Source organism: Temnothorax nylanderi, unplaced genomic scaffold (assembly GCF_030848795.1).
Source record: "Temnothorax nylanderi isolate EJ_2023f unplaced genomic scaffold, tnyl_v1.0 TNYL_tig0113_pilon, whole genome shotgun sequence".
NCBI lineage: Eukaryota > Metazoa > Arthropoda > Insecta > Hymenoptera > Formicidae > Temnothorax > Temnothorax nylanderi.
Genome location: NW_027249175.1, coordinates 376,932 through 403,967, shown reverse-complemented (window position 1 = coordinate 403,967; position 27,036 = coordinate 376,932). Strand labels below are relative to the sequence as shown.

General features: G+C 43.3%; 4 protein-coding genes across 4 annotated transcripts in view; 3 read left to right on the top strand and 1 right to left on the bottom strand.

The window, feature by feature from the left end:
* LOC139776176 (gustatory receptor for sugar taste 43a) overlaps positions 1-27,036 on the bottom strand; it is a 236,201-nt gene that overhangs the window by 186,581 nt on the left and 22,584 nt on the right. The window lies entirely within an intron of this gene.
* On the top strand, positions 11,406-12,500 carry LOC139776166 (uncharacterized; the record flags this gene model as incomplete). Its single annotated transcript, XM_071712684.1, has 1 exon — positions 11,406-12,500. A coding segment is annotated over exon 1 (1,095 nt), but the record flags the coding sequence as incomplete, so codon positions are not given.
* LOC139776162 (uncharacterized) lies at positions 13,570-15,209 on the top strand. The gene has a single exon (XM_071712678.1). The coding sequence runs from the start codon at positions 13,818-13,820 to the stop codon at positions 15,207-15,209; it is 1,392 nt and encodes a 463-aa protein (XP_071568779.1). The 5' UTR covers positions 13,570-13,817.
* LOC139776150 (uncharacterized) lies at positions 23,955-24,779 on the top strand. Its single transcript, XM_071712660.1, has 2 exons — positions 23,955-24,082; positions 24,192-24,779. The coding sequence occupies exons 1-2, from the start codon at positions 23,955-23,957 to the stop codon at positions 24,754-24,756; spliced, it is 693 nt and encodes a 230-aa protein (XP_071568761.1). The 3' UTR covers positions 24,757-24,779.

Here is a 27,036-nt window from a genome sequence, read left to right as displayed (position 1 = left end):
AACGAACCAACAACTGGACATTGCCAAAATGTAAAAATTCCGGAAAATTATACAAAATCCCTCAGAACTTATGGAATTAAGCAAACAACTGACAGAAATCGACAGCGATTTAGATAAAAGCGAAATAGATATACATAAATACACTACATACCCGATACTTCCAAGTTTTACGGGACCTATACTCATAATTATAGCAATAACGATAATATATATAATAAAAAAAATAAAAATAAACCAAAAATACCAATGAATCCAAATCTAAATCCTATGTGCAAACCACGAATTATTCAAGAACATATATATCATACGGCAAGCGGCCGAGAAACACCCGACAATAAAATAATGCCCAAAAGGGAAAGCGATACCGCAATATTGTATTAAATAACGATGTAAGTTAAGAAACTCGATGTAAATTATGTAAGACGAAAACTCATGTAAATCATTCGTTTTCTTTTTTCAAAGGGGGAGGAATGTCGTAGCCCGACCAGCTTTTGGGAATAAGAACACGTTTAATAATCAATACGTGGTCAAAGTAGAAAAGAAAGATATTAATATAAGATGAGACAATTAAAGTATTAAAGAGGGACGTGACGAGAAGAAAGCGAGTCACAGTTCTGTTCCCAGAATGCTGAGACAGCGGCGGAGTCGCGCGGAACAAATACGGAGCAGCGTACGTGCTCCGATCGGGGTCACCGCACTCCTTCCGCCTTAATAAAATGAATATATATGTCAATAGCGCCAGGATCAGACAGATCGCTTCTGAGATTAACCGCGCATCCTACTTAACGCGCGTTGACTTAAGTTACTTAAACCTCTTGTAATAAAGTGAGAGCAAATACATCCTCTTTTACTGTAAAGTACGGAGTGTCGTTTATTAGTGCGTGGATCCTAATCCTTTGGGCGCCTACATCCCGACAAAGTTCCTCCTTCACGGCTACGGGCACAACACAACTGTCAGATTTTGTCTTAAGTTGCTGGACTGTTCGGACGTATGTCCGCGCTCTTCTGTATCGAGATAATAATAAACGTTGAGATTGTTTGTTTCTGTTGGATGGTAATGGTAAATGTTGCGTTGGCAGCACTTGCGTGTCCCTAAAAAGCGGCGCTCCCTGTTTTACCTCTTACGTTTTACCGCGTCCGCTTTCGCGCCAGATTCTCCTCAGCGTGCAAGCCCGCAAGCGTAGCGCATATATAAGCGTTCTTTTGTACTTGAGTTTCTTTTAACATTAAACGCATCGTTAAAACGTTAGTGTGACTTTATTTTGCGCAACATACCCTGTTATATTTTATCAGGTTATGGGCCCAGTCCCATCGGTTTTGGTCGTAAGAGAGTGCGAATATCGTCGCTTTTGAGGTTATTGGAGCGTGAGTCGGAGAAAACGACGCGGCAAGTACAGAGAGAAAAGACGGGCAAGATAGATGGATACGGCAAATACTGTCACGAGTTTAAAGTTAACCGGAGGAGAAAATTGGGCCGTATGGAAGTTCCAGACTGAGGTCGTATTAAAAGGAAGAGGACTTCATGATATTGTGACAGGGCAGAGTTTAGAGCCGGAGGCAGCAGGAGAGAAGGCAGAGTGGCTGAAAAGAGACGCGAAGGCACAGGAGATCCTGGTTACGAGAATTGAGCAAGGGCCGCTCACACATTTGCTGTCATGTACCAGTTCGAAGGAGATGTGGTCAAAATTAAAGTTCGTGTACGATAAAGAGTCAGCGTGCATTTGTTGCAACAGAAGTTTTTCATGTGCGAGTATAAAAATGAATCCATGTCGGTTTTTTTATCGAAGCTCGAAGAAATACGGACAAAACTTAAGCAGGCCGGGGAGCCTATCTCAGATAAGATGCTTATGACCAAGATATTAATGTCGCTACCAGAACCTTACAAGCATTTTCGATCAGCGTGGGAGTCAGTTCCACTAGAGAAGCAGACAACAGAGGAGCTTACATCGAGGTTATTAATTGAAGAGGAAAGGGTGAGCTCGAACAAAGGTGAAGCAGTAGCCTTGGCGGGAACTAGTAGCAGCAGGAGTGTAAAAAAGAAGATGAAATGCTTCGCATGTGGAAAAGAAGGGCATCTAGCAAAGTTTTGTACCAGTAAAGTAAAGGAAACAAGGAGCTGTTATTACTGCAAGAAAAAAGGGCACATCGCAGAAAATTGCTTCTTAAAAAGGAAGAAGGAAAGTGAAGAAAAGAAGAAAGACAAGAAAGAAAGAAGAAAAGAAGGAAGAAGTGAATGCCTTTGTGGGAACCAGTGCTCAGAAAAATGACTCAATGAAGAATGTTTGGTACATGGACACCGGCGCGAGTGAGCATATGTGCGGAAACAGAAAGCTGTTTAAATCATTAAGTGAGAGACAATGCTGCAGTAAAGTGAGAGTCGGTGATGGAAACTTGCTAGAAGTAAAGGGAATAGGTACTGTGGTGTTAAATGCGTGGAACGGTCAGAGGTACATAAAGACAGTTTTATCCGGCGTATTGTATGTTCCTGACTTAAAATTCAACCTGTTCTCAGCTGGTTACGTGTTAGATAAGGGCTATTTTTTGGTGTCAAACAATGAACTATGCGAGTTTCTAGACGGTCATGGTGAAGTACGTGCAATAGCGAAACGCGAAAATAGACTGTTTAGGATAGCCTTTATGCCAGAAGAAGAAACTGAAACGCACTCAGCAGGCTTTGAAGATGAACGAGGTATGGAACGCAGCACATTTGACGTCTCGGAATGTTATTTGAGTAAGAAGATTCAGAACTTATCTGTGTGGCATAAAAAATTTTGTCATCAGAACTTGGAGCATGTAAAAAGTGTTTTATTGAGAAGTAACATTAAGTTCTTTGACGACAGCGCCAGTTTTGTTTGCGAGAAGTGTTTGGCAGGTAAACAACACAGAACACCGTTTCCATTGAGCAGTTCGCGAGCAACTGAAAGACTTGAGTTGGTGCATGCCGATGTCTGCAGACCTATGGAGTAAAATTCCCTGGGTGGAGCAAGGTATTTTCTACTATTGAAAGACGATTATTCAGCGTATAAGAGTGTATTCTTTATCAAGAACAAGAGCGATGTAAAGGCATGTATAGAAAAGTTTATAGCGCGCGCGGAAAGAGAAACCGGATGTAAATTAAAAGTTTTAAGGACGGACAACGGGCTCGAGTTTGTCAATTCGGAGTTAAAAGCTATGTTGGAGAGTCAAGGTATAGTCCACCAAAGAAGTGTTGTGTACACCCCGCAGCAAAATGGCCGAGCAGAGAGGGAGATGCGAACGTTAGTGGAGGCTGCTCGTGCAATGATTGATGGAATGCATAAGAAGTTTTGGGCGGAGGCCGTGAACACGGCTGTGTACACGATAAACAGGACAGGTCCAAGTCCAGTGAAGGGACTAACACCTTATGAAGTATACCATAAGAGCAGCGCAGCCTTGGAGTTGTTTAGAGATTTCGGATCGCAGGTGTCTGTGCACATACCAAAGGAAAAACGCCTTAAATGGGACCCTAAAAATGTTAAAGGTTTTTTGATTGGCTACGGAGAAGATATAAAAGGATACCGAATCTACTTCCCGAAGAATAATAAAGTAGAGATACACCGAGATGTAATTTTTTCTACCGCAGAAGATGGCAGAGCTAGATGAAGAAAAGCAAGAAGAAGAAATGTTTGAGATTCAAGTTTGTGAGCAGGAAACAGACAGCGAGGATCAAGATGTGAGTAAAGAAAATGAAAACAGAGAAAATGAAGAAGAAGAGCAGACGGAGCAAAGTTGCGATGAAGACACAGACAGCAGTTTTGAAGAGGCTCTTGACATCAGTATCCATGAAAGAAGTGAGGAAACGAGGCACAATCTAAGGCAGAGAAACGACTTGAAGATGCCAGCTCGTTTTGAAGATTTCTACACAAGTCTGTTAGCTACAGAGGAAGATCCCAAAACCTACGACGAGGCAATGTCGAGCAGAGACGCAGAGAAATGGAAAAAGGCTATGGAGGCTGAGGTACAGGCGTTATTAGAGAACGAAACATACAAGTGTGTAAAGAGACCCAAAGACAAAGTAAATATTATAGACTGTAAGTGGGTGTTTAGGCGTAAAAGAAATGAAAACGGAGATATAGTTTCTAATAAGGCCAGGCTGGTTGCTAGAGGCTTTCAGCAGTCAGACGTATCTTTTTCAGATATTTACAGTCCTGTAGCAAGGTTATCATCTGTTAAAATGTTATTGGCTTTTTGCAACGAATATGACATCCCTATTCATCAGTTAGATGTCTGTAGTGCCTTTTTATATGGGGAAATAGAAGGGGATGTGTATATTTCTTTACCAGAGGGATGTGAAGATTTTGTAAAAGATAAAGAGTGTATTTTAAAGCTAAACAAATCTTTGTATGGGCTGAAAGGTTCACCAAGAAGTTGGAACGAAAAGTTTCATGAAGTGATGCAAAAACTAGGTTTTGAAAGATCAGAGTATGAATATTGTCTTTACATAAGAACAAAAGGAAAGTATAAAACTTTTTTGTTGCTGTATATTGATGATCTGCTGTTAGCTTCGAAAAATAGTAAAGATGTAGAGTATGTTAAGAGGATACTAAATAACCATTTTAAAATGAAAGATTTGGGGGCAGTTAGACAATATTTGGGCATGTCTGTAGTATAAAATTTAGAAAAAAGGGAAATAATAATAAATCAGACAGGATATTTAGAAAACCTGCTCAAGTGTAACATGAAAGACTGTAAAGCTATTTCTACACCGATGGTAGAAAATTTTGATCATAGCGTGCTAAAAAGAGCCAAATCAGAGAGTCAGAAAATTGAAAGTAGATGTAGAATGGTTATAGGCTCATTGATGTATGCCATGTTATGTTCACGACCTGATTTACGTTTGTCAATTAGTATATTGAGTAGGTACCAGTCTTGTGCTAGTGAGGATCTGTGGTCAGCGCTCAAGCGGGTGTTGCGCTATATTAAAGGTACCATAAAGTTAAGTCTAATCTTTAGAAAGAGTAAAGCAAGTAATGTTAACCAGATAATAGGTTTTGTTGATGCTGATTGGGCAGGTGACAAGGTAGATCGCAAGTCAACTGGTGGTTATGTATTTAAAGTTTTCGGCTGCAGTGTATCATGGGCTTCTCGTAAGCAATCAACTATTGCCTTGTCATCGACTGAATCAGAATACGTAGCTTTAAGTTTAGCTGCTAGTGAGGCCTGTTTGATAAGAAATTTGTTTTTCGACTTAGAAGGAAAAATGATAACTGTAAAGATGTTTGAAGACAATCAGTCTGTGATCAAAGTATGTAAGAATCCTGAGTTTCACCACAAATTGAAGCATGTAGACATTAAGATGCATTTTGTTAAAGATAAAGTGTCCAGTAATATAATATCAGTTGAATATGTTAGTACTAATGAGCAAATTAGTGATGTACTGACAAAACCTTTGGGCAGAATTAAGTTTGAAAAGTTTCGTGGTGGCTTAGGTTTAAAATAAGTTTTTGATGTAAAATTTCAGGGGGTGTTTTTTATTTTGATGTATAGATTTACCATTAAGGGGGTGTGTTGGATGGTAATGGTAAATATTGCGTTGGCAGCACTTGCGTGTCCCTAAAAAGCGGCGCTCCCTGTTTTACCTCTTACGTTTTACCGCGTCCGCTTTCGCGCCAGATTCTCCTCAGCGTGCAAGCCCGCAAGCGTAGCGCATATATAAGCGTTCTTTTGTACTTGAGTTTCTTTTAACATTAAACGCATCGTTAAAACGTTAGTGTGACTTTATTCTGCGCAACATACCCTGTTATATTTTATCAGTTTCCTTATAACCGCGGTGTTTCTCTTATTCCCGCGAGCTTCGGGATTATAATATTAATTATAATATATATAATTAATTTACTTTAAAACAATTATTTTTGTTTAATTTCTTTTCAGTTTCATTTGAGTTTCGTATATGTTCTATTTACATTTCTTTATATTTTATTTATCCATAATTATATCTATATATTTAAGTTTCATAGATATTGTCAAATATTTTGTTTGTGTACATCGTTTTACTAAAAAATGTATCAATGTGTTGAAACTTGGAACGTATATGTTTTTGTTGTGCGTTTTGTTAAAACGTATGTGTACAGAGTTTATATACATAAACGTTTTATTAATGTATAATCACTTGGTAAAAGATTGCAATATACTTTAATTGTTTATACAATTATTTTCGGCATATTATAATCGGACGGACTTTTTATTTAACATATTTTTTGATAGTCATAAAAACAAAATGTGTTTTAATCTATTAGCAACTGACTGACTGATGGTACGTACAAAGTTTTGTTTATGCGAATAGCGATGGTATATTAATTAATATGTATATATATATATATACATATATATATATGTACATATATATATATATATATATATATATATATATATATATATATATATATAGAGAGAGAGAGAGAGAGAGAGAGAGAGAGAGAGAGAGAGAGAGAGAGTTTTCTTTACTTTTCTGTTCAAAGAGATTTATGTACGTATGTTCCGTTTAAAGAGATTTAAGTTTTATGTTATGAGCGTCTTCTAAATTTAGACTTTTCCGTCACATGTATACCGTTTTTTGAAAAAATTTTAAGTTATACATCTAATATATTATTTACTATATATTCCTAGACCAATATTTATAGTCTGATTTTATACTTAAAATCATCTTCAAATTATTTTAACACATCGCAATATTTCAACATAGCATCTCAAGATAGTCACATAATAAGATGGTTTTAAATATAAAATATAAGGTCATGAATTACATATATCGGCCAATGTATTTCAGATTTAACCATTTATTGCAAACTGAAAATTAAACAATATAACAACTTGAATTCTCAACGTTGTGAATGATCCTACTCCTGCAACATTATAATGTTTAATTGTTACGATTTTATTATTTACTTAATTTTTTTAGAAATTATTAATACGTAATACATAAAAATAGATGAGATCTTTCCTTTTTATAAAAAAGATTTGAGAGCTTAATAAATTATTGAGATCTTAATAAATGATCATCAAATTATCATTTATTAAGAGTCTCCTTTTTTGACAAAAATAGAATTTCGGCACAGAAATCTGTGATTTCGGTGTGTTTAAAATACTTACGAAGGTAAATGTTTTTAGAGTGGATAGTATTTCGAGTCACGTGATTGCTTCAGTTAGTTAGACAAGGATAGCACGGAACCCGTTCAACTATCTCACTCACACAGCTCGGATCGCTCGAGAACAGTGGAGTGCTCCTTCCAGTATGGTTATGGTTCAATGGTTGCGCTCGAGCCGCCATCTTGGAAAAATGGCGCTCCAATTCAGTTTTTTGCTTATATCTCGTTAACCATTAGCGATATCGGAATTATGTTTTATATAAAAATTAAAGCTTATAAAATTCTCTACAAAAAAGTTATATACATTTTTTTCCGTATCTATTATTTTTATTATTAAGATAGTTCGTCCGTGACAATACTGTCAAAAAGTTAATGACAGACAAATGATATATAGTATTTGACTAGGATTGTCCGCGTAATGCATGCGTGTGTGTGTAAGAATCTCGAGAATATGTACAGATATATAGACATGTTTGCTATTAGATTTTCAAACGCTGTTATACATATGCATCCACTGCTATCAGAAATTGTGTACTTTACATATCAATTGCTTCGAAACTAGATTAAAGATCTTGTATTTTTATAGGAATATTCTTGCAAGTCTCTTTTATCATCTTCTTGTTTTTCATTAAAACCGTAAGAATAGTTTGATTTCTACAATTAGAAACGTGATATCGGAAGCTGTTTTCGTCCTACGACACATGTAAAAAGTGCTAATTTGACTTCCATCAATCTTTTTCTAATTGCACATGTGTGTAGAGCATGTTTACATTAATGTACTGTCCAAATTTTACAAGATTCCTAGGAAAATGAGTTTACGGACGTACTACCCTAAAATACAATATTTTAATAATAAAGATAGCTACGAAAAAAATGTATATAACTTTTTTTGAAGAGAATTTTATAAGCTTTATTTTTTATATAAAACATAATTCTGATATCGCTAATAGTTAGCGAGATATAAGCAAAAATTTGAATTAGAGCGCCATTTTTCCAAGATGGCGGCTCGAGCGTAACAGATTGAGTTCGGGACTTTTTGTATGTTTAATAGTACGCTTGAATAAACATTTTTTCCAAGTCTCAAAACTTTATCAGTTATTTCCGTCAAACGTCGGACCCCGCACTAATTATATAAGAAATGGGATCTCGGTAAAATTGGCTAATTTTTTAATACATGTTGTAGCTTATAACCTACTAAACAAAAAATGTAATGGGCTCAATAGCCTAGTCAAAATAGGTCCGATTTAAGCATTTGACAGAAATAATTCCAAAAGGTTTGACTTGGTAGAGGTGTTCGTTTAGGCTTACTAATGAATGTCTAAAAAGTCCTGATAAATTGAAGGTGAGCGTTCGCCGCCATCTTGAAAAATAAGTGCATTTTTTCGGTTTTTTGCATATATCTCATCATAAAATATTGACTTTATTGAAAAAATAGTTAGATATTAAAATGAAAGCTTATTAAATTGTCTACAAAAAAGTATTATTCAATTTTTTCATAATTTTGATAGTTTTCAATAAATTGGGCTGTGAATGTCGCGTGAGTAGCTAATGAGCTTCAAACACTTTTTATATTATACATGAAAACCGCTATTTTTTATTGTACCAATAACTTTTGCTTGTAACACTTTTTGATTTGCCTAATATTTTTTGAGATATTTAAGGAAAACTTGGTAACTTTTTCAATACGATATCTCGATAATTGTTTGTTGGAGGGAAATGTGGTACAGAATTTTCGACTTGATTTAGTTTCAAGAATATACTGTTCAGTAGGAGTACTATGTGCCTACGGCCCCGGGAGCTCCGAGGGGGGAGCGGGGCGGGGGAGGGACTCGAGGGCGGTGAGCGCGTCGGGACATGTTGTTTATCAAATATTTATAAACATATCGTTGACAAGGGGTACCGCCGGGGGGGGGGGGGGTTAGGTGTCCACGTTCTTGACCGAGGGGGTCTGCGGGGTGGGGTGGGGGGGGGGTCTGCGTTCTAGGCCAAGGGGGGGGGGGGAGGTGTCAGCGTTCTAGGGCGAGGGGTACCGCCGAGGGGGGGGGGTAGGTGTCCGCGTTCTAGGGCGAGGGGGGTCCGCGGGGGAGGGGATTCGCGTTTTCGGCGCGGGGTATTACTAACGGGCGCCGTTCGGCTGCTGGAATTTTATCGGCGAATATAAACAAAATAGCGAGTTAGACACTTGTCTCTGCAATGATCTCACCCTTGTAGAACATGCGAGTCGCCATTCGGTTACGGTGTCTCACACTACAAAAGCGAGCGTCGATGGTCCGACGACGGTTTAAAGATAAAATAGCCGAGGTAAACAATTGATAAAATTTGCCACCGGCGACGATTTAACCGTTGCGGAGTCCTTTTCATGTTTTTCTAGGAAGAGCCGCTGCCGATTACGATTTAACCGTCGCGGGCGGTATTCGGTTATGGCGCGGCATATTACAAAAAGCGAGCGCCGATGTCCGGCTGCTGGAATGTATAAACAAAATATGTCTAACGACAATTATACAAACGCATAGCATCCATTGTCGCCAGGATGATTATGGATCCACATCTTGCGGATCAGTCTTCAGCTATCTTTCGCAACGCGAACGTTCATGTTCGAGGGTGAAGGTTTTTTTGTGTCAAGTGGGCGGTATAAAGAAAACATTTTTTTGTAACAATGAACAAAAAAAATGTAGATGGACAATAATTTCGATATGAATGCAGACGAAGATCGCGCGGACGACAGTGATTATTTCAGTGATGAAGACAACGATCATAATGAAGTCATCGATAGAATAGTGCTGCATTGGGAAATCGCTGCGCTAAATTTACGTACAAGACATTGTGTAATATATTTTTATTTTTCAACGGGTGGTGCACTTGCACTATGTTTTTCGTGCATGATTGCTCTATGGGACCTTAGGGAGGGTATGTACGCTCGCCTAAGACACTTCGTTGCGTTACGCGGAACGATGCATGGCCGGTATTGTTCAAGATGTCGTGCAGCATTGTATATATTATTCCCATGTAATATGTGCCCGATTTGCACACGATAAGAAAAGAAAACATTATCGCGGCTCTTAAAAGTTCATACTCGGGGGCTGAAGTTTTTTTTGTGTCAAGTGGGCGTTATAAAAAAAAACATTTTTTCAAAAACTGTGAACAAAAATGGAGATGGACAATAATTTCGAGGCAATAATGGATGCGGATTCATCCGAAGAGGATCGTCCATTGTCACCGGACAGCACTTACAACAGCGATGAAGACGATAACCGGAGAGAAGTCGTCAATAAATTAGTGCCACGTCCCGAATTTCTAGCGTTAGATGGACGTACGAAGTGTTGCGCAATTTATTTTTATTATATATACGGTTCGGATAAACTGTGTTATACGTGTATGCTTGCTTCACCAGACACAGGTGAGCACATAAGTAAACGTCGAGAGCATGTAACCGAACCGTACGAGATAATGAACGTTCAATTATGCACAGATTGTCGTAATACTCTATTGTTCCAAATATATCCATGCGACATGTGCCCAACTTGCACGAAGTGATAAAAAAAAAAAACATTATCGCGTGTGAAACATTATATATAACGTGCGCAACATGGAATGGTCAAGTGAAGAAGAGAAATCTGACGATGATTTAATAAACGATGTCGCCAATGTTCTGCGTGAAGAAGATCGAGGAGTGAAATTGACGGATGTGACATCACCGGTGCAGTTTCTTCGCGATCGCGAACTAGGTATACGCGGAACTGATCGACGCAGCGTTAAACAAAGAGTCGCTATCGACTATATTAATTATCCTTATGAATGGGATTCGGATAACGTGAGACGGAAATTGTATCGGCGGCTGCGGGACGAGGCAAAAGAACGTGAAGCTCGTGAAGCTCGTGATAATTCTTATTTTTATGATTTTTACTCTACACCTGACTTTGATTCGGAGTATCAGGAGTATCGCTATTGGGCGGATAAAGTTATTACTGATATGCTCATGCTCACTGATACTATGCTCATTCAAATTCGCACAGACATTGGGAAGTGCGTCGAATTGGCGGTGATGAAAAACATGAACAGACAGAGATCAATTTTACGTATCTTTAATAAGATAATAGGTCCTAATCATACATCGATTCAAAGAGCTCTTGACCGTGAACTTAATGATTTTAATGATTGGCACTTTGATGTCCCCTTCTTCAGTCTTTATAATCTTATGCTTAAACATTATTCCATTCTATATTTCTGTCGACGTTGTCCAGCGTGTGATCGAGTCACGTGCAAGTGCTCCATCGAAGAATGTGACGTGATCTAAAAAAAAACATGGAACATCCCGATGAAACGGAACGCGACCTGTTGGAACGATCCGACCAAATCGCTACCTTGGGCGAATATTTTGCATGGGCACAGCGATGCGAGGAGTTTATCGAGCAGCTCGAAGAAGACTGTCGTTCCAAACGTCCGCGGCTCTCAATCCGCGAAACAAACAATCCGGGACACAGACAATCTTTAGTGGCAAGAATCGCGCGACTCGAAGGTGCGAAGACTCTATTACAGAGACGGTTCGTACATATCGGTGGTGAGTACGCGGCGGGCAGTAGTAGCGGTAACGAAAACGTGGAAAGACTCGTCTGGCGAGAGATCGATGCCGCGTTCGAAAGCCGTGTATTGACCGGTGCAGTGATAAATACAAATTACATCGAACCGCAAAAATTTCTCGAAGATGCTGAAGTCATCGTGCTCGATCATGTGCGGAACGTCATGCAAAGACACGCAAGTGTAAAGATAAACACTGTGTTCAACGGTGAGTTTGTGACGGGTGACAAACGTGCGAACAAAAGTATCAGCACGAGAAACTGCGAACTCTTTCGTTCGTCCGATCGGTCCGATCTGCGCGAGTGGTACAAGCTACACGTTATCGAGCCCACATTAGCGAAACTCGAAGAGTTTCAGGAACGCGACAGCGGGTGGGCGTTATCGCGTATACTCAATTTGACAGTGAACGTGAACAAGTACAATCCTTTGCGCGCGGGATGTTACATCAAATTACCGCAACAAATTAAATTGAAGGGAGCGGTGATCAACGTGCAATCTATGGACAATGCATGCTTCGCGTGGTCGGTGGTGGCTGCTCTACATCCAGCCGAAAGACATTCGGAACGGGAATCTTCGTATCCTCATTATACAACAGTGCTGAATTTACGAGACATTGAGTTTCCAGTGACGTTGAGTCAAATTAAAAACTTCGAACGATTCAACGACGTGTCGATCAACGTATATACTGTCGAGGGGGAGAAGACGCCGAACGTTCTCCCGATACGACTCACCGACCTGAAGAGAGAAAAGCATGTAAATTTGCTGTACGTGCAGGACCCGCGAGACGACAACGTTGGACATTTCGCGTGGATCAAGAATCTATCCCGCCTCGTGAGCTCGCAATTGAGCACGCACCGTGGTCGGAAATACTTTTGCGATCGGTGAGTACTTATACTCCTTTTTAATAAAATTATAAAATATTTTATTTAATAATTTACAATATTTGTTTTTTGCAGATGTTTGCACTATTTCTACACGAGCGAGAAATTGGAAGCGCACACCGTCGACTGTCAGAAGATAAACAACTGCGCAATCCGACTACCGAGCGAGGACGACAAGTGGCTGAGTTTCAAGAATCACAGCAGGAAAGAGCGGCTTCCATATGTCGTGTACGCCGACCTGGAATGTACCCTTGAGAAGACGGAAGCGGATCCGACAACGCCCACGTTCAGGTTTCAACATCATCGGGTATGTAGTATAGGATACTACGTGCGGTGCTCGTACGACGACTCGTTATCTGCGTATCGATTTCGCCGCGATAAGGATTGCGTCGCGTGGTTCGCCGAGGAACTGAAAGGATTGGCGCATCGCGTAAAGGCTATCTTGTCCGAGAATGTTCGCATGGTAGATCTAACGCGAGACGAGTGGGAGATATTTCGCAGCGCGGCGCAATGTCACATTTGCGAAAAACCGTTCGCGCCAGACGACGTGCGAGTACGCGATCATTGCCACTTGACCGGTCGATATAGAGGTCCCGCACATTCGAACTGCAATCTGAATTATAAAGATTCGCATTACATCCCCGTAATTTTCCACAATTTATCGGGCTACGACGCGCATTTCATTATCACGGAGATAGCTGCCGCGTTCGAAGGCTCGGTCGATGTACTACCGATAACAAAAGAAAAGTACATCTCATTCACGAAGCACGTGAAAGATACAGCCGACAGATCAGATTCGCGAAGCGACATAAAATTAAGATTCATCGATTCGTATAAATTTTTGAGTAGCAGCCTCGATAAATTAGCATCTTTTCTATGCAAAGATAAGTTAAAAACTGTACGTTCTCAATTTTCACAATTATCGACCGAGGACTTTGATCTTTTGACGCGAAAAGGTGTCTTTCCATACGAATACGTGGACAGCATCGAAAAGTTGGAGGAGACGTGTTTACCGCCGCGCGATTCATTTTACAGTTCCTTGACCGGTGACACCGTATCCGAGAGCGATTACGCGCACGCCGCGAACGTATGGCAGCGATTCTCCGTTCGAACTCTGGGCGAATACAGCGATCTATACCTCAAAACCGATGTCTTGCTGTTGGCCGACGTGTTTGAAAATTTCCGCGACAGCTGTATCGCGAGTTATGGACTCGATCCAGCGTACTACTACACTTTGCCAGGTTTCACGTGGGACGCCATGTTGAAACATACGTGTATCAATTTCGAACTGCTCACCGACATTGACATGGTCTTGTTCATCGAACGCGGTATACGCGGTGGTCTGAGTCAATGTTCAAACAGATACGCGCGGGCCAACAACAAGTACATGCAATATTACGATTCATCGAAACCGTCTTCGTACTTGATGTACTTCGATGTAAACAACTTGTACGGTTGGGCGATGTGTCAGCCACTGCCCTACGCAGATTTTCAATGGGTCGAAGACGTTTCGAATTTCGACTTTAGCGCGATCGCTTTGGATTCGCCCACGGGTTATATTCTCGAAGTCGATCTCGAGTATCCGGAGAATAAACACGACGCGCACGCCGACCTACCGTTCTGTCCGACGCGCGATAAACCGCCCGGCAAACAGCAGGAAAAACTTCTCGCCACGCTGTACGATAAGAAGCGTTACGTCATACACTACCGCAACCTACAGCAGTGCACGCACCACGGCCTTCGCGTCACAAAAATACATCGCGTATTGCAATTCGCTCAATCTGCGTGGCTCCGCACTTACATCGAACTCAATACAAAATTTAGAACACTGGCCAAAAATGAGTTCGAGAAAAATTTATATAAATTGATGAATAACGCGGTTTTCGGGAAAACGATGGAGAACGTTCGCAATCACGTCGATGTAAAATTATTAACAAAGTGGGAGGGTAGATACGGCGCGGAGGCAATGATCGCGCGACCAAATTTTCATAGTCGAAGCATCTTTTCGGAAAATCTGATAGCCGTTGAACTGCGAAAACTTGAAGTTAAATTCGATAAACCTATTTACGTCGGCATGTGCATTCTCGACGTATCGAAAATCTGCTTGTACGAATTTCATCACGAGTACATGTCTCCCCTGTATGGCGACAAGTGTAAAGTCACGTACACCGATACTGACAGTCTGATTTATCACATCGAATGCGACGATGTGTATGAGAACATGAAAGATGATATAGTCAGGTTCGACACTAGCGATTACGCGGTAGATAACGCGTACGGTATCCCACTCGCCAATAAAAAAGTTCCGGGCTTGATGAAGGACGAGAATAACGGCGCGATCATGACCGAATTCGTCGGACTCAGGGCGAAGATGTACGCGTTGAGGGTGGATGGTAAAAAAGATTGTAAAAAAGCGAAAGGTGTCAAGAACAACGTCGTAGCGCGTACTATAACGTTCGACGATTACACGAGGTGTCTGCGAGACGAAATTGAAATGACCCGATCGCAGTCCTGTATACGATCGAAAAAGCACGAAGTGTACACCGTGTCCGAAACAAAAATCGCTCTGAGTCCATACGACGATAAGCGATACATTATACCCGATTCGACCGATACGTTACCGTGGGGACATTATAAAATACCTTTGTAACGTATGTATACATGTATGTAATAGTATAACGTATGTAATAGTATAACGTATGCAGTAGTATATGTATGTAACGTAATATATAATGTAGTAGTAGTAGTAGTATGTCATATAACGTATGAATGTATGAATGTAGTATAACGTATTGTGAGTATTATATTACAGTATTGGAAAGAATATTAATAAAGATATTGCACATGTGTATATTTCATATTTTTACGTATTTTATATTTCATATTTCAAACACTTTACATGTATTACATATTACATATTTTTTATGTTAAGAATAAAATACAGTTTGCACGAATTAAATAACATTGTCCTTGTGTATCCATGAATTGTGCGATCCATCGAATCCCAGCCATTTAACGTAAACCTCGTCGCCCCTCTTGCGCAGTACTTTCTCCACGAGATACACGTCCGGATAAGTCGCGCGATGCAACTCGTGCTCGTAGAACGCTCCAGCGACGGATTTTCCACGATAGTCCTCGAGTAGATAGGTTACGGGATTGGTACGCTGCACTTTAACGATCTTAAACACCTCGGTGGTCCAATTCGGCGTGTAACCCTTTTCGAAAATTGTTTTGTATTTGCTAACGCGCACCGAGTCACCCGCTTTGAATTTTGCCGGACCCGCGATCTTTATCGCGCTGTATACGGTAGCCAAGAGTCTTTTGGCGATCGCGGGGGTAACGTCGACGGGCCGCATGCCGATGGTTCGATGCTTGCGCGCGTTGTAATCCGACACGAGTCGCGGCAAGGCGTCGACCCACTTGTAATTTCCGTTGAGCGTAAACATCTTCCACATGTCGTTCTTTAACGTACGATTGAATCGCTCGACGACCGACGCCTTCAACACCGAATACGTGGAATAATGATTGATGTCGTGTTTTCTCACGAGACGTTGCACGTCGGTGTTGTAAAATTCCTTCCCCATATCGGTTTGTAGGTTACTGGGGCACCTCCCGCTGTGTCGAATTATCTCGGCGATAGCGTCGGCTGTTTCGCTGCCGCCTTTACCCTTGAGCGGCACGGCCCACGCGTACTTGCTCAACACATCGATGACGGTGAGTATGTAGTGGTAGCCTCCGTTGAAACGTGAGTACGGACGCATCTCAACGATGTCAGCCTGCCACAGGTCATCGTACCCTCGTACTATGACGCGTCTGCGGGGAAAATTTCTTCTCGCCGGAGCGTGCAGTTCTTCGACGAGTCGTTGCTTCTCGATACTTTTACGCACATCGATCGATTTTAACTGTCTCATGTTTCGTTGTCGCCGTTTCTGCTTCTAGTGCATCGTTCGTAGCAGTTTCTGAACAGTTCGTAACCGCTTCTCAACAGTTCGTAACCGCTTCTGAGCCATTCGTGAATCGTTCGTTGTTGTTCGTCGTTGTCGTCAGTTAACCGTTGTTTGTCACTCATCGTCGTCGTCGTCGTCGTCGTCGACGTTCTTTAGCCGTTTGTAGCCTTTCCTGTCACCGCGTAGTTCGCAGCTGTTTCTGAATCGCTCGTAATCGTTTCTGAGTTGTTTTTGAATTGTTCCATAACCGTCCGACAACCGTTCTTGAACCGTTAGACAGCCGTCCGACAACCGTTCTCGAATCGTTCGTTGCTGTTTGTCGCCGTCGTCAATTAACCGTTGCTTCTCTTCACTCGTCGCCTTTCGATAGTCGTTTCTGCTGAACCGTTTCTTCATCGTTCATTAGTCGTTTCCAATCTAACGATGTTCGTACGCCGAAGCGCGTTTACCGCAGTCTGTAACGCTCGCACGTCCTTCTCGAACGAGGTAAGCTTCTCGTCTGACTCTTTTCGTTGATCTGTCAAACTTTTAACGCACCGATCCACGTATAGTTTGTTAACCGCGTCACCGTCAGTCTCAGGTTGCGCTACGCGACGAATCTTGCGCGACCTTGCGTCAAAGTCCGTGGCACTGCGACACAGAGCGTTATTGCGCACGAAATTTCTCATTAATCCGCTCCACCGATGGTACGAAATGGAGTTTGTCGCGTCTCCGCTGTGCTCGAACAATCCAAATTTGTTGATCGGCATTTCGACGCTGATTGAACGGATCGCTGTCGCGCCGTTTAATTTATAATAAGCCCGGCTTCGCGAAGTTCCTCGATGATCGACATGATCTCGTTGTCGTGGGCATTGTTGCCAGCTTGACGCGAAGCGTCGAGCAATCGTAGACGATCCACCAGCTCGTTGGGATCGTCCCAGTGCACGTAGTCGATCTTATTGTCGGTTAGCGTCATCGCGCGAGGCATGGATAATCCCTTTCCGGATTTTTTCTTCTTGGATTCGATCGATATCAACGGTGAGATTACCCATAGATACTTGTATCCCCTGTTACCCTTTACTCGCTCGCGAGGATCGTGCTTGTATTTATGAGCACTCGTCGCCAACAGTATGCTTCTGTACTTTTGCATATCGTCCTCCGTGTAGAGATTATCATCGGGTGTTTTTTTGAAGATTAACTCGTAAATACCGGGTGTACCGGCGTATCGTACGTCGCCAATATGAATGTTATCCGCTTTGTCCACGTAAAAACGTTTATTACCGAGCATCATTTCATTCTTGTCGAGATAAACGCCGTACACGTCGTCTATCGTTGGATCGGCGCCCAAAACAGACGAGATATACACTCGGCTCAGTGGACCGAAATTATCTTCCAACGTTTCTCTAAACAATTCTCGCCCCTCCGATGTTTGCAACTGCTTTTGAACGGTCGTCCCGATCGAGTCGTCCGTGGTTTCGAAAACATTCTCGTTTTCGAGAAATTCGGGAACATCCACGTTTGCCGCTAATTCGGGACTTGTATGTTGCACGGTTCGCGTCGGTGTAGAGGTTATCGGTGTAGAAGTTACCGGTAGTACTTTCGATCGTTTCGATTGATTAGATTTACGCGGTGTCGATGACAGATCCAACCAGGAGTATAATCGTTCCCTCTTTTCTCTCTTCGGTGTAGCATTCTCCTCCTCCTCCTCCCCGCCAGCGACGCTTTCCGGCTCCTCCTTCTTCACCGCGGTCAAGCTCGAGTTGTCGACGATCTTTTTCAGCGGCCCGATGAGAGGTTTAAAGTGCGTATCCATCTCAATGCCCTTCTCGATCTTACCGGTCTTCAAAGCGCGAAGTTTCTTGCGAATCGAATCACTCGTTTTCGCAATATCTTTCACGATCTTCTCGCGTTCGCGAATATTCTCGCTCCCTTCGATCGCAGCCATCGCGGGAAAACAAAGCAGAGTATCGATCTCTCTCTCTCTGTAACGCTAACGTTTCGCCTCCGACGAGGTATCGGCAACGACTGATCGCTTTTACGGTATCGCGAACACGTTAAATCCTTTTCTGTATCGGCCGTTCGAAAGCGCGCTGTCCTTGTCTATCACCGCGAATCCGTACTTTTGTTGCCAACACTCGTGACACAACGAGCAAAATTCATCGTACGGCATGTCGGTATTCACGTGATCGTTGTACACGTGTTTCAAATTGGTACCGTCCTGCTTGAACAGGATCAGCAGATTCGCGTTGTCGCGTATCAGATGTTTAGGTATTCTCGCGTACGTCTGACAGAGATAGAAGGAGTCGACGCTCGAGTGCCTGCCCATTGAGAAATACTCTCTCACAGCGTCTTGCTTATCGCATGCCACGTCATCGAAGACGAAGATCGAGTTTGGACGCGCGTCGCTCGGTGGAATGACGTCACTGTTATTGGAGAACGTAAAGTAGCCGATTTCGTCGATCGATGTCAATAAATTCTCCAGATATCGATATTTCGGCTGTTGCAGCGATTTCGAGTACACGTACACGTTTTCGAAACGTACACCGTGCGGACTTTCCAGCAAGCTAATCAGAACGTTGGTTTTACCGCAACTCGAGGGGCCGCAAATGATCGCGCGTATAGTAGCCGGCAGCAGCGTACCGTGCCTACGCTTCTCCGCGTTGCCTCCCATCGGTCGTGATCTGTCGTCGCAATTCGTCACGCGAATCGCCAACGGTTGTCGCACGAATCTCATTTTTTCCACACTGTCGACTTTCTGGCTGACTCGAACGCCTATTTATAGGCGAGCGGAACCGCGAATGGCTCAGTAGCAAAAATGTTCGTCCTACTGTCGAGACCTTCCGATATTCGCGACTTGAGCGCCGAACAGCTGCAATTTGTGCCGAAAGCCGTTCTGCTGCAAACGTGCGGCGATCACGTTCACTACGTGTGGGACAAGCTTCCGGAACATATAAAGGCGGATTTGGAGGTTCAGACATATCGTCGCTGTTACGAACATTACAATCAACCGTGGCAGCGAACGCACGTCGACGGTCCCGCGCCATTGATAAAGAATTGCGGCGAATGTCAACGAAAAAAATTGGTGGAGGCCTATTAAATCGCGCGATAAACGCACTTCCGTTCGAATTACACATTCCCGGCTATCAATTTTGCGGCCCGGGAACTCGTTTACAAGAACGATTGGTGAGAGGCGATCAAGGTATTAATCCATTGGACGCGGCGTGTCGCGAGCACGACATAGCCTATTCGCGTAACCGCGATCTCACCGAGAGACACGCGGCGGACGAGATACTCGCTGCGGAAGCGCGAAAACGCATTACCGCGAGAGATTCGACTCTCGGAGAGAGAGCTGCCGCTACAGCCGTCTGGGCGACCATGAAGGCTAAGACGAAGCTCGGAATGGGCTTGAAAACGAAAAAAACGAAAACGAGGAAAAGGCTGACGAAAAAACGGATACTTCCTGCAGTAAAACGAGGCGGCGTATTGCCGATTCTACCGTTGTTGGGAGTTCTCGGTTCTCTGGCCGGCGGAGCGGCGGGAGTCGTAAAGGCCGTGAACGATAACAAAGCCGCGCGGCGTCAGCTGGAAGAGATGCAACGTCACAATCGCGCCGTGGAAGGTCGCGGACTTTATCTCGCTCCGTACAAATATGGACGAGGGCTGTATCTCGGCCCGCACAAACGCGGGCGAGGAGTAGCGTCGAAAATAAAAAAAAAAACGTCAAAAAGACGTTAAATATGCCCGCGGGTATTACGACTAACGTACAATTGAATCGACTGGCAAGGCGTATGCGCGTACCGTTCTTCAGAGGTGTCTTCATGCGTGATTCGTTACCGATCGGCGGTGTACGTCGAAACGAGAGCGGTATCGTGAATTTGGACGATGCAGTGGGTCCCGGTACTCATTGGGTAGCGTACGCGAAGAGGGAAGATCGAGTCATGTATTTCGACAGTTTCGGCAATCTTCGACCGCCGAAAGAATTGGTGCGATATTTCGGACCGAGCGTGACGAAGATTGAGTACAATTGCACGTCTTATCAGCGATACGATCAGAGCATCTGTGGACAATTATGCTTGCAATTTCTCCGGACGATCGACGCTAATTTAAAGCCTGACGGTGCGCCGTGGTGACTCAGTATTCGTTAACGGTTTCCGCCGACATGTCTATAACGTTCACGTTGACCGGGAAGAGCAGCATCCTCGCGGAGCACTATTTTCCCGCCGTGGATCTGAGCGACGGTGACTACGAGCTCGGTCTAACGTGTTTCGAGACTTATCACACGATTCCGAACGTGAATTCTTCGAACAATAAATTTTATTTCGACGAGGATGACACGGAAATTACGATTCCCGAGGGATCGTACGAGATACGAGCCATACATGAGTTTTTGAAACGCGAAATTTCACGGAAACGCCCGCGACGCGTAATTCGTTCCAACGATGATCGTACGTCGGTCGCGAATATCGCCCGAGAGGCGACCGGTCGCGCGAACGGCTACGAAGACGAGGTCGCGGAATACCCGATAGTGCTCCGCGCAAATTACAATACGATGAAGAGCGAGATCAAGTGCGCTTTTAGAGTGAACTTTAACAAACCGAACAACGTTGGATCGCTGCTGGGATTCTCGTCGAAGCGTATATTGCAGCCGGGACAGTGGTACGAATCGGACGCGTCGATTAATATTATCAACGTAAACATTATCCGCGTGGAGTGTAACGTGACCGCGGGTGCGTACAGCAACGGCAAACGTGTTCACACGATACACGAATTTTCACCGAGCGTACCACCGGGATATAAGATATCGGAAACGCCGGCGCAGATCATTTACCTGCCGATCATCGCGCGAAGCGTTTCGAATCTAACGATACGCGTCACGGATCAAGACGGACGATTGCTCGATTTTCGAGGAGAAGAGATCACCGTCAGATTACACGTACGACGGCGACAGCGATAACGCGCGACGTGTGAGATGCTCGTGTTGAACGACTCGGAGCACGCGACAGATAAGAATATCTTTACGACTGCGACGATCGACGATATCGTCAAATCGACATTCGGTGGCGTTAAAAAAGAGACGAGAAAGAAGCTCAACGCATCGAACGTTAAATTTTTACAATCTCTGGGATTCGCGGTACGAAACATCTGAAAGCTGACTGTGAACGATGACTGAAATTCTTAACATCGGAGGCGAGCCGGTCTTTGACGATCGCATCGTCAAGATCGAGACTCACACGTACAACCCGTACGCCAACACAACGTTCGAGTATAGCGACGAGATACGAATACCCATACAACAGCAGGATCTGTATACGTTGCCGTGCGAAAGTTTTCTCTACGTCGAAGGAACATTGACGGTGACCAGAGCAGCCGGCCAAGCCGATAACGTGGTATTGGGGAATAATTGTGTCGCGTTCATGTTCGATGAAATTCGATACGAGCTCGACGGCGTGGAGATTGATCACTGCAGAAACGTAGGAATAACCAGCACGCTCAAGAACTACGTAACGGTATCGTCCGACAGAAGCGTGATCCTGAGAAACGCCGGCTGGGAGCCGCAGAATAACGCGAATGGATACTTCAATTTCTGCGTACCGCTCAACCTGTTACTAGGATTTTGCGAGGATTACAAACGCGTGGTGATCAACGCTCGTCACGAATTGGTCATAATACGATCGCGCAACGATAACAATTGTCTGGTGGGAAATCTCGCGTTGGAGCCTACTATCAAAATACTCAAGATACAATGGCGAATGCCTCACGTGGTATTGAGCGAGATCAACAAGCTGTCGATGCTGCGCGCCTTGGAAAACGGACGATATCTAAGTATGGGTTTCCGTTCGTGGGATCTGTACGAGTATCCCCTGTTGCAGAATACGACCAAGCACTCGTGGGCCATTAAGACCGCGACTCAGCTTGAGAAACCGCGATACGTCGTCTTCGCTCTGCAGACGGGTCGGAAGAACGTCATATCCGCGGACACGAGCCGATTCGACGACTGCAAATTGACCAACGTGAAACTCTACCTAAACTCGGAAGTCTATCCGTATGACGATTTGAATTTGGATTTTGGTAAACACAGATGGGCGATTCTGTACGATATGTACGCGCGTTTCTGCAAGGGCTATTACGGATACGAATATCTCGAGCCGAGTCTCACCGTTTCGACTTTTCTACGCAACGGCCCGTTCGTGATCATCGATTGCTCTCGACAAAACGAATCCGTCAAAAACGCCACCGTGGATGTCAGAATAGAATTCGATTGCATGGAGAACGTACCGCCGAATACCTCCGCGTACTGTCTCATCATACACGATCGCGTGATCGAGTACAATCCGTTGACCAACGTAGTGCGCAAAATAGTCTGAGTGTTCGCGGCAACGTCGACGAAAATTTTCTCTCTCTTTCACTCTCGATACAAATTTATGAGAGGGAAAAAAGGGGAGCAGGATATATAAATCAGAGTGTCGCGAAACGCGCGTCATTTCTCTCGATTCACGCATCGAAGAGAGAGAGATATCTCTTCATGTCCGCACCAACGTTCGTGGACCTGCAAGGTTTCGTCGTCGGGATGAAATTTGTCGTGAAGGAGGCGGCGGTGCTGAGAAACGGAACCGTTCTGGCGCATTACATCTTTACATGCCCCATGCCGTGGAATCTCCTCACAAAATCCGACAAATCGTGCGCTTCCTGGTTGATTCGCAATCACCATGGATTACGATGGGAAGACGGAAACGTGTCGTACAGCAAGGTGAAGCGTTTAATTACATCGGCAGTGCTCGGTGAGGAAGAGGACAACGACGACGACGACGAAATGCCTACTCTCGTGTACGTCAAGGGATGCCAGAAACGAGAATGGCTGGTGGATCTGCTTGAGAATAAAGCGAGAAAAAACCTAAACATCGAGACTCTGGATGCGGATTACGAAGATATCGAATCTTTAAATATTCTAGATGCTACCGATACTATGCGATGTGGAAAACACGTTAAGAATTGCGCATTGCAAAATGTATTAAAAATATTTAACTGGTGGTCGAAACGTCAGGGAGAATTGTCATCTTTTTAAAAAATAAATTTTATATGTATGTGTAAATTTTACAACGTTTAATTTCCCTTCCCCATTAGTCGATAGTGTACAAAATTAAAGAATAAGTAGGTATACGTGACGAATTCTAACTCGAGAGCTTCGAGGGGGGGGGGGGTATCAGGTTTGGACGAACATGTCTGAACATGTTTCGCGGTTGACGTCATGCGGAGAGGGGGTATACGTCTTAATAAAAAAAAAACATCCTACCTTAATCCCCTCTCCTAAATTTCAGAGCGCTGATTGCGCGTTCCAGAAACATTAATTTCCCCCTCCTTCATCATAGTTTTGAAAGTTGTCGCGTATATTCGATTAATTTTACAACGACGATCAGTCTTGCATCGACCGCTTGTATCAACGGTCCGCGTCTCCATAACCGAGAGAAAAAATGTTCAGCTCCGCTGAAGGAAGCAGCAGCAGCAGCAGCAGCGGTGGCAGACGCATGAATTATTACGTACCGATTCACGATGGTGATGATGATGATAAAACTCCATCGTACGAGAACAAGTGTAACAAGTAAGTTTTCGTTTTTTTTTCTTAAATTATAAAGCTTTATATTTTTTAAAATTGCAAATTATAAATTGTATTATTATTTTGAAAGTAATCTTATTTATTTTTTCTACAGCATTTCGTTGGAGCGTCGCGCGGTTCGTATACTCAGCAGACGATACGCGTTGACGGCTACGGGATACAAATTCCTTGAAGTTGGCGTTAACGTGGGTCCACCGAGTTACGTGGAGATCGCCGTAGGAGATAATCGAGGAACGGAATTGATACTGTCCCTCGAAACGTGGAAGGGATTCCACGAACAACGGCGGAACATTCAGAATTTCCTTCGATACACTAAAGATACGTGTGATTTTATAAGCGTTGGACCGCTAACGTTGAGAATTTGTACGATTAACGGTGTCAAACTCGTACGTCTCGAGTCTTTAAACGTACGCTTAACGATGACCGAATCGACGTTACACCGTATGCTCGATCTTGATCTGTGCATCGACGCGATGTTCCATCGATTGAGTAGAATTGTCGAGACGGTTGATGTCAAGTTCACGCAATTCTCCAAAATCGCGTCCACTGTAACGGATCCTACGCAAGTGTTAAATGTAATACGCGATAGCGATGCCTTCGATAAACATCAACTCGTCGATTGTGAGCTCGCAGCTTTATTTTTTAGTGCGCTTCCGTAGTACGTAAGAACAAAAAAAATGTAAAAGAAGAATAAAAAAATGTATTTTTTTAAATATAAATCATGTCTTAATTTCTTCACACGCATTTACATTCGAGCCGTATATGCGACGTTCCACTCGAGCCACTTGAAATTTAAAGTATCGTATATCGTACACTATGAAGCGATGCTCCGGCGACGCTCGCCTATGTGGTGCCGATGCTTCAACGAATCCTTGCTTGCTATTGTAATGCTAGATATATTTTATCTTAATTACTTTTCTCTGAGCTCTAGTTCAGTCCTCTGCAGTCAGTTAAAGTCAGTCCTCTGCAGTCAGTAGTGTGAAAACGTTCGCGAGCAAAGAATATATAAGAAAAAAATGGAAAGATTTCGTAGACGTAGAATCGAAGATTGTATTGAAATCGTTCACCCTGCCATCGGGGTATGTATATCTAATACCGTTGCGTGCGTGTCGCCCGGTATGCTTTTCGAACTCCAAGCTGAAGCGTGCAGCGAGCGGTCTTTTAATAAACGAGTCGTTATTTTCGTGAGTGCGCGAGTGTGAATGAGTGTCTGAGAGAAATCATGGACTCACTATCGACCTGGGCGTAACATTTTTGAAAAGCATACCGGACGGCATGCATGCATGCAACAATACTGTATGCACATAACTGTATATTTAAATATATATTAAATTAACCATTCTGTTAACGTTATAGTGGGTGTGGGTCGATAACGAACCGATGTACGAGATCGAACTGTTCAATATGGTGAGGGTGAGAATCCCTCACGTACAGGTGTGTATAAACATTTTTTCATACATTTTAAATTTTTTTTCATATAGTTTAACTTTTTTTAAAACATTTTAAAAAAATTTTTTGTATAATTTGTTTTCAGCCAAATGTGATACATTTCGATGAAATCCAAATTCGAGGTTTCATCAATATACATCGCCAGCGTTGGGTACGATGGGAGCGAGAACTCCTTCGCGACAACGATGACGAAATTTGGGAAATTTCGGGAGATATAGACATCTATGGATTTCGAAGATTATACGAAATCGAAGACGAGTTTGAGAGGGAAGAAGAAGAAGTAGAAGTGTGGTAATTGTAAAAATTTTTTAAAATTTTATAAATAAATATTTTTATGCTTAATTCTATATATCATTTATTATTTATTTTTTCCGCTTCCTTCACTATTATTAATATTAAGTATATTTCATAATATTAACATTTTAAATAATAATTATTAAGTTATTATATTATAATAATTATTAAGTTAAATCCGCGCGAGGGAGAGAAAACGCGAACGAAGAGATGTGAACGAGAGAAAACGCGAACGACGGCGCTAGCCCTTATCGTCGTTGCATAAACACCATAAACTGTCAACGGAAATTACAAGTGGGTCGACGTCTTGCTGCGACTCGTGTCGAATTACAACGCGCGCAAGCATCGGACCATCGGCATGTGACCCGTCGACGTTACCCGCCTCCACTATAACCATCGTTGAATTTTTTTTTAGTCTCGTCGTGGCCGTGAGCGTGCTTAAACGTGTTTCGTCCGAACATTTTTTTTTGTGTGATTTTTTAACGAGTTATTTTTTGTGATGTCTCCGCGCCTTCCCCTGCAAGACGCTAAAGACATTGAAAAGAGCGAAATTCAGGGAGGTATTGTAGAATTTGACAATATTGATTTCGAAGACTCTGATAGTGATCAGGGGGAGAGGCCCGCTGCTCCCGAACCCCCGCGTCAGCCACCTCTTCGACCACTCGGTATCGGACGCGGGCGGGTAGAAGTTTACGTGGATCACCGCGCGCTCCTCGGACGCGGGAGGGCTCATTTTTACACCGACGCCCTCGCGCAGGGTCGCGCGTATCGTCCAACAGCGGAGGACGAAAGATTGGCGGACGAGCTGGTGTTCAACGTGGCTCGAATTGTGCATATCGCGGGTCCTTCTCCCATCAACCGCCCTGACCGCCAAAATCCGCGGGAGTCGATGCTGGCTGCGTTGAGACGAATGGAGGGCCGCGGCCATGGAGCCCCCCCTCGTCAAGATTAAGGTATTTTCTTTTTTTATCAAAAAATTAAAAACGCGGAGCGAGAGAGAGACCACGCGCAAGAGAAAGACAACGCGAACGGGGGGACGGGAGCGAGAGAGACCGCGCGAGGAAAAGAGAACGCGAACGGGGACGGGAGCGAGAGAGACCGCGCGCGAGGAAAAGAGAACGCCAACGAGAAGACGCGCGCGAACGGGGGAGAGACAACGGGGGTCGGGAGCGAGAGAGAATATCAATGAGGGGAAC